General features: G+C 39.3%; 1 protein-coding gene across 2 annotated transcripts; it reads left to right on the forward strand.

Annotated features, from left to right (window-relative positions):
- The first annotated feature begins 463 nt into the window (after nt 1–463).
- Nucleotides 464–11,959, forward strand: slc2a11a (solute carrier family 2 member 11a). Of its 2 annotated transcripts, none has more exons than XM_012872694.3 (12): nt 464–558; nt 779–877; nt 1,883–2,043; nt 3,131–3,255; nt 3,348–3,477; nt 3,577–3,725; nt 4,256–4,443; nt 5,990–6,100; nt 7,193–7,294; nt 8,970–9,045; nt 9,525–9,652; nt 10,662–11,959. In XM_012872694.3, the coding sequence occupies exons 1-12, from the start codon at nt 535–537 to the stop codon at nt 10,875–10,877; spliced, it is 1,509 nt and encodes a 502-aa protein (XP_012728148.2). In that variant the 5' UTR covers nt 464–534; the 3' UTR covers nt 10,878–11,959. The 2 variants fall into 2 exon arrangements, with proteins under 2 accessions (XP_012728148.2, XP_012728149.2); XM_012872695.3 differs by having other exon boundaries at nt 8,973–9,045.
- Nucleotides 11,960–12,546: the final 587 nt, after the last annotated feature.

Below are 12,546 nucleotides of genomic sequence, written 5' to 3' on the forward strand. Positions count from 1 at the left end.
TGTCCAAAACAAAAAGAAAAAGTATGATGAGTCATTAAATCATGAACTGAATGAAAATGTGACTTTCAGAATCAAATCTGAACTAAAATGCGCACACAGGGTGTTGTACTCTTTGATGGGACAGTAGAAGTTAGACATTCGTTCAGCTGTTGACTCATTAAATGAAACACCACATGGCAGCATCCACCTCTTTGTACCTGTTTTTAAGTTTCCCCGACTTAAAAATCCTCCTGCGGCTGATTTTAAACTCCCTATTCATGGAGGAAGAAAGTGCAGGTTGCTCCGGTAAATCATTGCTTAACTGCTTAAAGAACGCAGTAAAAAAAAAACAAAAACACAACGCTGTTTGGCCTTTTATGTGTTAACTGGCTGCTTAACAACTGCAGCCAATCAAATAAGGCCTAATTCTGCTGCATGCAAATTAATTCTGCTCTCCGGTTCTCATGTTCGAGCTTCTGGGGATCTCTGTTCAAAGTGGGTTGACCTCTCCTGCTCTGCTGGACCTCACTGGGTCACTTTTACCTCAGCTTAACAATGACGACTTCAGTAATGCAGAAGGTAAACGAGCCATTTCTTACCATTTATTTTGCTATAAATACCAACATGTTTTACAGTATATTTTACACTTCTATGCTGTTTGTCCATGAGTGTAACACAGAGCAATTTTCAAACTTATGTAAATGAAACGTAAAATCAAGGTTAAAGGAGTTTTTTTTTCTCGTGATTCATCACCTTTTGCGTGTTCATGTCCTGATTGAACCCGTCTTTGCCCTGACAGGGCAGTCCTCTGACTCTGGTGCTCATGGTTGCCTCTGCAGCCGTCGGAGGAACTCTTCAGTACGGCTACAACCTGGCCATAATGAACGCTCCGACAACTGTAAGTTTATTTTCTCTCTGTCTGAAGGATTTCCCACAGCAACAGAGAGTTAAATTCAAATGTGTGCCATAAACACATCTGCTCCAAAAGTCCTAAATTACATCTAATGAATGTGAAATATGATGGGTATATGCAGAGAATTTTATGGTTTATTAAAGCCTCCCGTTGCTTGTGAAGGAGTCGGCAGACTCTGTGATCTAATATTTGGGTCAGACAGTGATTTGGCACAAGTGAGAATTAGGTCTTTTCTGCCAGCGATTAGTCATTCTTGTAAAGCAGCCAGATGTGTTGTGCAGCAATAGCCCATGTTTGACATGAGATTGATCCTTGAGATTTTCCTGAGCGAATTAGCTGCACTGAAAATTAGAGAGCAAAGGTACTCCTCAGCTTATATATCTATCTATATCTATATCTATATCTATATCTATCTATATATCTATATCTATATCTATCTATATATCTATCTATATATATATATATATATATATATATATATATATATATATATATATATATATATGAATTCATTGCCATGTTCTAAATCTGGTGGTGATGCATTATATTCAACATACAATAACATATATATCTAGATAGATAGATAGATAGATAGATAGATAGATAGATAGATAGATAGATAGATAGATAGATAGATAGATAGATAGATAGATAGATAGATAGATAGATAGATAGATAGATAGATAGATAGATAGATAGATAGATAGATAGATAGATAGATAGATAGATAGATAGCTTCACAACAATCACATATCTGGTGGATAAAGGATAAAACAATAAATAAAATAAAGTTTGATAAAAGTAATAAAAACATTATCAAAATTTACAACAAAATTCAAAAACCTAACAATACGGATAATATATATATATAGTAAATAGATAAAATAAATGAGAAGGTATTGGTTTGTTTTTGGTTAGATCCCCTTCTAAAGTGTCAGTTTTAACCACAGGTTTGACATTAAATATTGACCTTAATGAGTTTTCTTACAGTTCATCCAAACCTTCATCAATGAGACGTTCCTGCAGCGCTGGGACATCCAGCTGGAGGACTTTCAGGTGACGCTGGTGTGGACAATCATTGTCTCCATCTTCTCGTTGGGGGGGTTTGCCGGCGCGCTCATAGCAGGACCAATGACCATACGCTTTGGGAGGTAAAGTGAATGATAAACCTGTTGCTGTCATAAGAGATTGCTTATTTACTTCCCTTTTCCTCCGGAGCACGTGTAGACAGCGCTACTCTTTAATTTGCGATGTTCAGGTAAATATATAACAGTGTCCACCTTGGCGTTTTGTACCAACTGTATCTGTTCCCTCTGCTTCGCAAAATTATTCACACGCCTTTTATCTGTGTAAACGTGACGTAGAAGAAAAAACACCTTCATTTTCATGCTTATCTTAGAGGTTAATATTTCGATAGAGTTATCTACATTTGTATTTGTCCCCCTTTACTCTGATACCACTGAAATGAATCCAGTACACCCAACCGCTACCTAATGGACAAATTAAGTCCACCTTTAATATCAGTATAAATCCAGCTCCTCTGCAGAGGCCTCAGAGGTTTGCTGGAGAAAACTAGTGAACAAAAAAAAAAAAAACACATGAAGACCAAGAATCACAGCAGATGGGTCAGAAGAAAAGATGTGGAGAAGTTTAAAACCGAGGTAGGTTATAAAACTAGATCTCAAACTTGGAACATCTCTAAGCTCATCTTAAAATAGAAAGTTTATGGCACAGCTGCAAACCTACGGCAAAACTTTCCCCCTAAACTGACAGGCCTGACACGGTGGGCATTAAACAGAGAAGGCTGCTGTTGAAGGGATGGATGGAGCTAAATGCAGGGTGGCCCTTTAAGAAAAGCAGACAAGAGTTTCCAAACAGTCCCAACCAGCAGGACATTGACCCAAGACACACAGACAGAGTTACAATAGACTGCTTTAGATTAAAGCACAGTCATGTGTTAGGATGGTCCAGGCAAAGCAAGAATTGTAAATTCACGTTCTCAGATGAATCCAACCGATCCAATCTGACTGGGTTTTGAAAAATAAAAAAAACAAATCTTTAGATCTCCAACGCTGAAAGGTGGTTCTGAAAAGCAGCCACTCAGGTGGGTTGCATGCCACACTTTTCAGATTGTTATTTGTAAATGTATTTGAGAAGCTTTCATTTCACCTCGCTACTTTGTCTCTTTCACATAAAATCTCCACTCGACACGTTAAAGTGTTGTTTGCCTCTCCAAAGGAAGAAGTGTCTGCTGCTGAACAACGTTTTCCTCATGAGCGGCGCGCTCTTAGCCCTCACCAGCCGGGCTGCCGGGTCATTCGAGATGATCGTCCTCTCCCGCGTCCTGATAGGAATAAACGCAGGTATGCCGGTTAAAAACTTTCCAAGTCACTCCCTCACCTTTCTCTTATGCATACATAAGAGCAACATTCGTGTTTTTTTTTTTTTGTTGCAGGAATCAGCATGAACGTGCAACCCATGTACTTTGGGGAAAGTGCACCGAAGCACCTGAGAGGAGCCATCTCCCAGTCGTCAGCCGTCTTCACGGCCTTCGGCGTCGTCCTGGGACAGGTGGTCGGTCTCAGGTGTGCTCCTTCAAAACAGGCCAATCTGAGGTTTTAAAAGTGTGTCTCTGTTATTCACATGACTAAATCTTTATACCTGTTTTTTTTTTTTTTTCAAAGGGAGATTCTGGGGGGCGAGTCTTGCTGGCAGTATCTCCTAGCCAGCAACGCCATTCCCGGCTTCATCCAGCTCCTGACCCTGCCGTGGTTCCCAGAGAGTCCAAGGTACCTGCTTATCGACAGAGGGGACAAAGAGGCTTGCATCAATGGTAGGTTTTCTATCATATTCAACTTTGTCGTCTGCATTCAGTGAGTTTTCATACCCCTTGAAACGTCTCACATACTGTCACCCTACAGCCGCAAAGCAAGGCGTAAATTTGTAAACGGAGGGACAATTCATAAATGGTTTTATTTTTTTTACCAACAAAAATCTGTAGATACGTCATTAGTATGTAGAACCAGCCTCTTACTATGAATACAGATGTAAGTCAAGTCTTGCCAAATATTTTCAGCTGTATTTCGGTGCTTTGACTAGGCCTATCTACAGCATGAATATGCTTTCATCTAAAGCCACAGCTCTCTACCTATGGTACAAGTGTCTTGGCTGATAGTAGGGCTGCCTTTTGTGGTTCTAAATCAATTTGGCTATTAATATAGCAAGAAAAACACATTTGCACTCACAGGAGCGCTTTAACTTGCAGCAACTTCATTGTCCAAATACATTTTACTGCAGTCAATTTGACGCTCTGTGTCTATTGAAGCTTTTCTATGGCTTATTCTGGTTGTTCCTTTTATTCAGCTCTGCGGCGCCTTCGAGGCTGCGAGGTCCAGAGCAGTGAGCTGGACGAGATCCTGCAGGAACAGGCTGAGGCCAAAGGCCTGAGACCGAGGCGGCCGTGGGAACTCTTCGCCGATCGCGCCGTGCGCTGGCAGCTCATCTCCGTCATCATCATCTGCAGCGCCATGCAGCTCTGTGGAAACGATTCGGTAAGAACGGCAGTCCGGGCCCCTCACTGAGGACCGGTGTCACCATCTGCAGGACGTTTAGATCACAAGTGGAAGGCGTGGTTGGGTGCAGCATGTCGTTTCTGTAACTGATCCTAAAGTAAAGCAGCAGATGTTCACTGCTTCCTTTGATGTATGGCTGGGATGTTATGAGGAACATTAACGGGATCCAGTGCCGCCCGGTCAAGCTGCCAAGTCTGAGTTTGGACTTTATTCTCTTTACAGTTTGTTCTTAACTGGGTTTATTTGTGTGAGCACATCTTAAATGTGTCCCTTTATTGTATGTATATGTGCACCATCATTTTACTTCTGTTCTCATACAATCATTTTTTTGGAAGCGATACATCACACACCTTTTTTTTATGAGTTTAAGGGCTACTTTACAAAACTTGCAGGTTACTTTCCCTGAAGTTACAGGTTACTTCCAGGTAACTTACAAGTCATTTGGGAGAACTTATTGGGTACTTTTCCAAAAATGTTAGGGTTACTTTCAGTAAGTTGCTAAATAGTTTCCGAAATTTACAGGTTACTTTCTGAGACCTTATGGGTAACTTCCTGGCTTTACAGGATGCAGTTACTTTCCTGTAATTCGCATGTATTTATAAGAAACTTCCTATACTAATAGGGTCCCTACTAGAAATTATAAAATATTTTCCCAGAAGAAAAAGAAAAAGCTATTTTCCAATATCTCACAAGTTACTTTTCAGGAACTTAAATCTAATTTTAAATTCACTGATACTTTCCAGAACTTACTGTTTACTTTTCTAAACTTAACAGGTTTGTTTCTGAAACAATTTGGGAATACTTTCCAGAATTATTTGGTCCCTCCTTGAAATTATAAGATACTTTCTAAAACTGACAGTTACTCATCTTAAAATTATAGATTGTTTTCTCAAAACTACACAGAATTGTTTCTGATCTAAAGTTAATTTCCCCAAATCTCATGGGGTACATTTCCAAAACTTTGCAGGCTGTTTTCTGAAATTTACAGGTATCTTTCTGTAATTTATGGGTCATTTTCCCAGAACTCATAGGTTTATTTTTCGGTAAATTAAACAGTAGTTTCAGTGACCTGCAGATTACTATTTATGGATGTTGTAGGTGAATCTGTCTAGAGGTTCCTTTCTTCGACTCTATCATGAAGGTACTTAGAACTAGGTAGTTTATGCTCCTGACATGTTACAGTCCAGCCCCTGAACGTAACCCTTTAAATCCTGGAACTTAGTATCAAAAGCACATGAATACATGGGCTGTTTTATATACTTTAATTAATTTATATTTGCTTCATGAACTTTGTGCATCTTTGTAATATTTCAAAGCCCTAATGCCATCTTATCAGCAGAAAATGCTAATTAAATCTTGAGTTTAAGGCCTCTTAACCACATGCTTGGCAGTTTTAGTGAGGACTTTATACTAACACAATTACTCGTTGTACAAATGTGGGCACACTCAGCTAATGAGCATTAAATCCCCAGTAACAAGCAATGATCCCTCTTAGCATTATCACGTTTTGTGTTATCCTTTGCAGATTTACTTCTATGCATCCTACATATTTAAGGAGGCCGGCATATCCGATGATCAAATTCAGTATGTCACGATCGGCACCGGGACTTGTGAGTTTACAGCGTGCATTATGTGTGTAAGTATCCTCCAATAATGCTGTCTTTATGCAACCTGCTGAAGTGAGAGAGAAAAGCTGCAGCTGGTAGAGCTTTTATAAAGGATTAAAACCCCTGAATCAAGGCCCAGGCTGTGCATGCAGAGGCTTTTACTTCCCTTTGCACTTGCATGTAACAATGTCAACATAAAAGAGCACCACTTTGTGGCAGGAGGCTAGATTTAAGTATATTTAGCAAACCCTTTTGATAAATAAATGTGAAAAAGTCAACAAAATTTGTAGGTGTTGGTGGAATTTTTTCCCCGGCTGCAGTACCACCGTGTCTTATCCAGCATCTCCTGCCCTTAGACATTTTTTTTTTTCACCTCCAGACTTACATCATGGACGCCGGGTGACCTCTGAGGCGTTCACTCAAATCAACGAGTCGCAATCACTGACTGAAACGCAAATTTGCCCTTTTGTCTTACATGTTTGTCAGCAAACATTTATCTCCAACAACAATGAAATTTCAAACTTTCAAACTGACTTTGAAGTTGCCCTCTGTGGCCTTACATACAGTATTATGAAAGACCATGAATAACTTACATCAGACAAACAGTGAGTACATGCAAAGATAAACCTCTGAAATTTAAGAGATATATTATCAATCAAACTTTATTTATAAAGCACTTTACGCACCAAAGTGACCAAAGTGCCATACTTCATCTATAAGACAAAATAAATAAAACATAAAATGAGCAATAAAATACATCTACAGTAAAACTAATAGAATAAGAGCAATTAAGACTATGACCATCAATATTACTCACCTGATAATTTCTAATTCTTTCTACCATGTAAAGACCTTAACAAATAAGATTTTCTTCTTTTATTTGATATTTTCCTCCTCATACTGCCTGCTCCGTCTAAAAACATTAAAGCAAATGACAGTTTGGAGGAAAATTAAAGCAATGTTTTAAGCATTGAATTTTGTGAATATTGTTTAATACAAATCTATAAAAGTGGGTTGATTTTTTTTCTCTTTTACAACCAAACTGTATTTGCCCTGAAGTTAGATCTCAGCTCTCTGCAATAAAAAGAACCGAGTCTGAAAAATGCCCATTTAACTTTCAGAATCTGCTGGTTGAGCGCAAAGGTCGGCGGTTCATGTTGATGGGAGGCTTCCTGCTCATGACCATCTGGGCTATCGTTTTCACCATCGCTCTGTCATTTGAGGTAATCAACCGTCACTCTAACACGTGTCAAACTCGAGGCCCGCGGGCCAAATGTGGCCCGCCATGTCATTTTATGTGCCCGCCCCCACACACACACACAAACACACACAATTAGATGGGTCCATGATTGACTTAAAATAGGTTTTAAGCAACAATCCAGCATAAATTACATCTCCCATAATGCATTTTGATTGTTACCAGCCATCATTACGGTTTCTCACTACTAGAGTGCAGCAGGGTCACATAAAGACGATTTTTGATTTTCCCAATGAATGAATTTGAGACATCTTGACAAGCTAAGACATTTTGAAAATGAAAGAAAAATCGATACACAAGGACTTTTTCATGAATGATGGGAAATAGAACATCTGTTTGCATCTGTTTGCACTCCAAGGTGTGTTCTGGGACTGTGTCAGTCGTTAACAAGTACAATAGTACAATATGCCAAAGAAGGAGCTAAATACGCAACATTTAGCCTCCAAGAAAAACAAACAATTGCAGCAGAATTAAAAGGCAAACTGCAATTGCAGCTGAATGTGCGTACAAAAGCTGCGGCCAAAAATGACGCAGCAGTGGAAGCAAGCTTTGTTGTGGCTGAAGAAATTGGCCGAGCTCTGAAATCTTTTTTAGGGGGTTCATTTGTGAAGCAGTGCATGCTAAAGGGGCGGGAGCAGGTGTGTCCAGGCAAAGCACAGACTTTTCAGAATGTCAGCTTGTCAAGAAACACCATCACGGACCGAGTTAAGCAAACAGCTGGAAATTTAGCACCACAGCTGGCCGAAGATAAGTGCAGCTGTCTAGCTTTTTCATTAGCTGTGGATGAAAGCCCACACAACGTGGATACAGCGCACCTATCCGTTTTTATCTGAGGCGTGAAGCCAGACCTCTCTGTCACCGAGGAATTCTTGGATGTAGTCGGCACTCTTGGGACCGCAATAAGCCGTGACATTTTTGATGCAGTGGAGAAGTCTGTAAGTAAAAATAAATTGCCCTGGGAAAGGTTGGTGGGACTAACTACAGATGGTGCACCTGTGATGTGTGGAGGAAAAACAGGCTTGGCTGGGCTAACGAAGCAAAAATTGCACAAAAGTAACTGTCAGATGGCACTGAACACGTATCATTGCATTATCCATCAGGAAGCTCAGCGTGAAAATGATCTGGAGCTGGATGATGTAACATTTAGCCTGTATAGAGGCATAAAAACAGTGAACTGTATTTATGTGTGTGGCCTGAATCACCGCCAGTTGTTCAGACCATGAATTTATGCCGGACCATACAGAAGTAAGCTGGCTGAGTAGGAGCAAAGTCCTTAAACGATTTTTTTGTACAAAGTTTTGGAGCAGGGATGCATCTAGGTTGCAGGATGGTACCTCTCAAGGACTGGACTTGGGCACCCCAAATATTCCGTTAATCAGGCCCATCAAGGGCAGACAATGTGCTGAAGTGGCCCTCAGTGAAACTGAGTTTGACACCCCTGCTCTAACACATCTCTGTGGATTTCTATTATTAGAATGAATCATTACAGAAGCTGAAGGGATTTATTAGGCATTTTACAGTCTGTTTACAGTCTGTATGCATTCAGACAGGAAGTTTTGAAAACAACAAAAACGTTTAAACAAGTATTTATCCTTTCGTTAGAAATAACGACCTTCTTTTTCATTTTCAAATGCAAACAGCAGTCTGTACCTTGGATGCCGTACCTGAGCATGGCCTGCATCTTCACCTACATTCTTAGCTTTGGGATGGGACCAGGTGAGCGGAGCAAAATTCTTTCATCAAAGATAGAGGACTAGATAAAATCTAAAGAAATAAAAACTTTGGCAGCTCATCCCCAAATATCCACTAATGCATTTTTTCTCCAAGTCGTAAAGTTAACATTCTGTGTTGGCATCTTCATACTCATTCATGCAACTTCCCCATATAATTCTGCTGTGTTATGTCGGCCCTGTAATATACCCAGTTGATGAAACAAGGATTATTATAATTTTATTTTTAGTATTCTTTTGTAATTTTTGTAGCCGTTTGCTGTGAAGAATCAGGATGACTGTGATTATACTGAGCTGTGATCTATTTCTACTCAAAACTCCTCTCTTTAAACCAGCTTTTACATTGCTCATCACATTTCTGTTACGGTTGTGGTTTTTATTTTGAAAAGTACTACAGAAAGATGTTTAGTTTGTAAGTAAGTATACAGTACTTACTTACTAAACTGTATTTTTTCTCCTACTCAGCTGGAGTAACAGTCATTCTTCCCACTGAGATCTTCAATCAGACGGCTCGACCAGCCGCCTACATGATTGCTGGCTCCATGATGTGGCTCAACCTCTTCATCGTTGGGATGATCTTCCCATTCCTGGTGGTCAGTCTGCACCTGTAGTTTATTTAGCTTTAAAATGAACTGATTCATGAGCAGGAAACTATGTAAAATATGTTAGGATTGATGCACTGACCAGAGGTCATTACTGCATGCTGCAAAGGAGGAGGCTGCACTTATGGCTGGGGAGTTCCTGCTCCTTTGACCAACGATCTCTCAGGACAAAATCCAAGCTGTAAAAATAATTTCACTGCGGTTAAAAACCTTTTCATTGCTCCCACCGTCACTGAGGCAAAATCTCGCAAAGCTTTAAATTTTAGCTCCGTGAGGCAAACTTTGGAGCAACCCACGTCTCCCCTCTCCACTTCTGTCTCTGAAACAAACAGGAGCAAATTTGTAAAAGGAAAGTAAATTAGATCTTTTAAAGATTGATGACAATGAATGGGCTTTTTTTAATAATGGTTGAGCTCAAACAATAAGAAAAAAAATTAAAATTAAAAATATAAAAATAAAAAAATCATAGAATGCGTTAATATGTTAGCTGCCAGATTAGGTGTGTAATTTCTTTTGTGAAGTCTATTTTGAGATTAGACTTTGTTAAATGTGAGTTTTATTTACAAATTGACCAAACTTGAGTCTAAAATTATTGGCAAAATTTTTTATTCAACAAGTGCCTGTGATTAGCAAAATAATTTAACATATCCCAGGTCGCCATGTTTTCTAATTCAGCATGAGATAATAACTTCGCTCCCTGAGACGTGTCTCTAGGAGCTCGACAGCCTTGCTCTGGGAGTTGGCAGATTCACATAATTACATTATCTGCAAGAAGCTAGCAGCTGCTGGGCAACCAAGAAGCAATTTATTTATAAAAATAAAAGCGTAACAGTGGGCCAAATATTAAACCCTGGGATATTACTTTTCAGTAATGACTCAATATTCTTTAGTTTCTAATGTAAAGAACTTAACCCTATGGATATCAGGCCCCACTCTGTGCAGAATAAACAACATATTTCATTTCACGTGTATTTTTAATAATATATTCTTATTTTTGCAGAGTGGACTGAGTGAGTACTGCCTTGTCCCTTTCGCTGTCGTCTGCCTGGCGTCGGCTCTCTACATCGGCCTGTTTCTGCCGGAGACGAAGGGAAAGTCTCTGTCGGTCATCACGAGTGAATTCCACAAGATGAACTTCAAAAGCCAAAATGACAAAAGCTTGGCGTTCCAGACTCAATACAAGCTGGGCGAAGTGTGTCTTTCCACTGCCTTATAGTAGATAAGACTTTTCGACTGTGGACTTAATTTTTATTACAGGTGAAAAACAAAGCTGTTGTTTCACCAGGATTACTTCATCAGGAGGATGTTTCTGCCTCATTATCAAAACTCCAAATGACACCAGGAATCGCGTCTCTTTATGTTAACAGAAACAAACTGACCAACGAGTCACTTGCTGAGATACAAATCTGACATTTTGTTTCAGGTTTACTCTTTTCTGTTTATAAGTAAGACCGGTATGAAGGCATTTTTCTAAGCTATGTCAATATGATCCATGATGTTGAAGTTCTATTGTACTTTATTGTACTATATTGTATATTGTACTGTAAATATGTATCAATTGTGTAGCTGTTACTGGTCTGAGTTGTGGGCAGTTGTGTCTTAAACACATTAACGCTTAAAAATGTGTTAATGTGTCTACAAAAAATTAATTATATCAAGAAATATAGGCAATCGGTAACTATAAACTGGTAGTTAGACAAAAACAGGAGACAGGCTGGCAAGAGGTAAATACTGTGCCTTCCAAAAGTATGGACAGCTGCTTGAATTTTTTTTTAAATTTTCTCACCATAAAATTAAAATTTAGCTTCAATTTAAGTTGTTAAAAAATCAAAAGGATGCTGGATTTTCAAATGAAATGCAAACAAAAATAGAAAAAGCGTGGAGTGTATTTGTATGTTAGCCTCTTTGCTTGTAATGCAAGCGAAATCCAGAGCAAATATTTGCCTTTGGACGTCCTAGAAATTGAGTCCGTCTGTGTATCATTTGATGCCAATATAAATTAAACTGTTGTGTGATGCTCTTGAAAAATGCTGCCGTACAAATAGCTTGAAGAAGATAAAGAAACACTGCAGGGAAGTCAGAGATAACGTTGTGGAGAACTTTAAAGCAGGTTTAAACAAACGTCATCCAAACATGGAAAGAGTATATGGCACAACTAAAAACTTAGCTAGACATGGCCGTCTACCTAAACAAGCAGAGCATTAATCAGAGAAGCAGCCAAGAGGCCCATGGTAATATTATTATTCATCATAAAACCATTTCTCACGTGGAAGAGTGGCCTAAAGAAAGCTATAAGAAGTCCAGCTTGCCAAAAGCAAGGTAGTGTCATGAACCAGAAACAGAGGACCCTGAATTCAGCCAGACAAGCAAAAGGTTGTAATAAAAAGGTGATTTATTAACAAAGCCAAAAAACCAAAAGAGGGCACCAAGCCAAAAAGCAAAGAGGCAGTGTCCAAAAAACTTAAACAGTCCACAGCCAACAACCTAAAATAAACTGGTCAGAAGTCAGGCTGGTCTATTAACAAAAGAGCAGAACAGGTCAAATAATCCAGGTAAAAACTAACAGAATCAGGTTGGGTACAGGCAGACAGGATCAGACTTACCCCAGGCAGGAAACACAAACACAATGATCGGGCAGAGTGCAAGGAACAGAGGCAGGCATAAGTAGGGGAGTGAGCAGGTGAAAGGAATCAAACTAATTACCAGACTAAGTGGAGCTGATCAGGGAAGTGGCTGGAGGTGGAACTGAACTGACTGAATAACTACCATGTGAAAACAGGTTAAACTAAAACAGTTCAAGAACCAATCTGAAACACAAAATAAATTACAAGACCCAACCTAAGATGGAACTCAAACCAAGACTGAAACAGGACACAAGCTAAAAT

This window comes from Fundulus heteroclitus, chromosome 20, assembly GCF_011125445.2.
Source record: "Fundulus heteroclitus isolate FHET01 chromosome 20, MU-UCD_Fhet_4.1, whole genome shotgun sequence".
NCBI lineage: Eukaryota > Metazoa > Chordata > Actinopteri > Cyprinodontiformes > Fundulidae > Fundulus > Fundulus heteroclitus.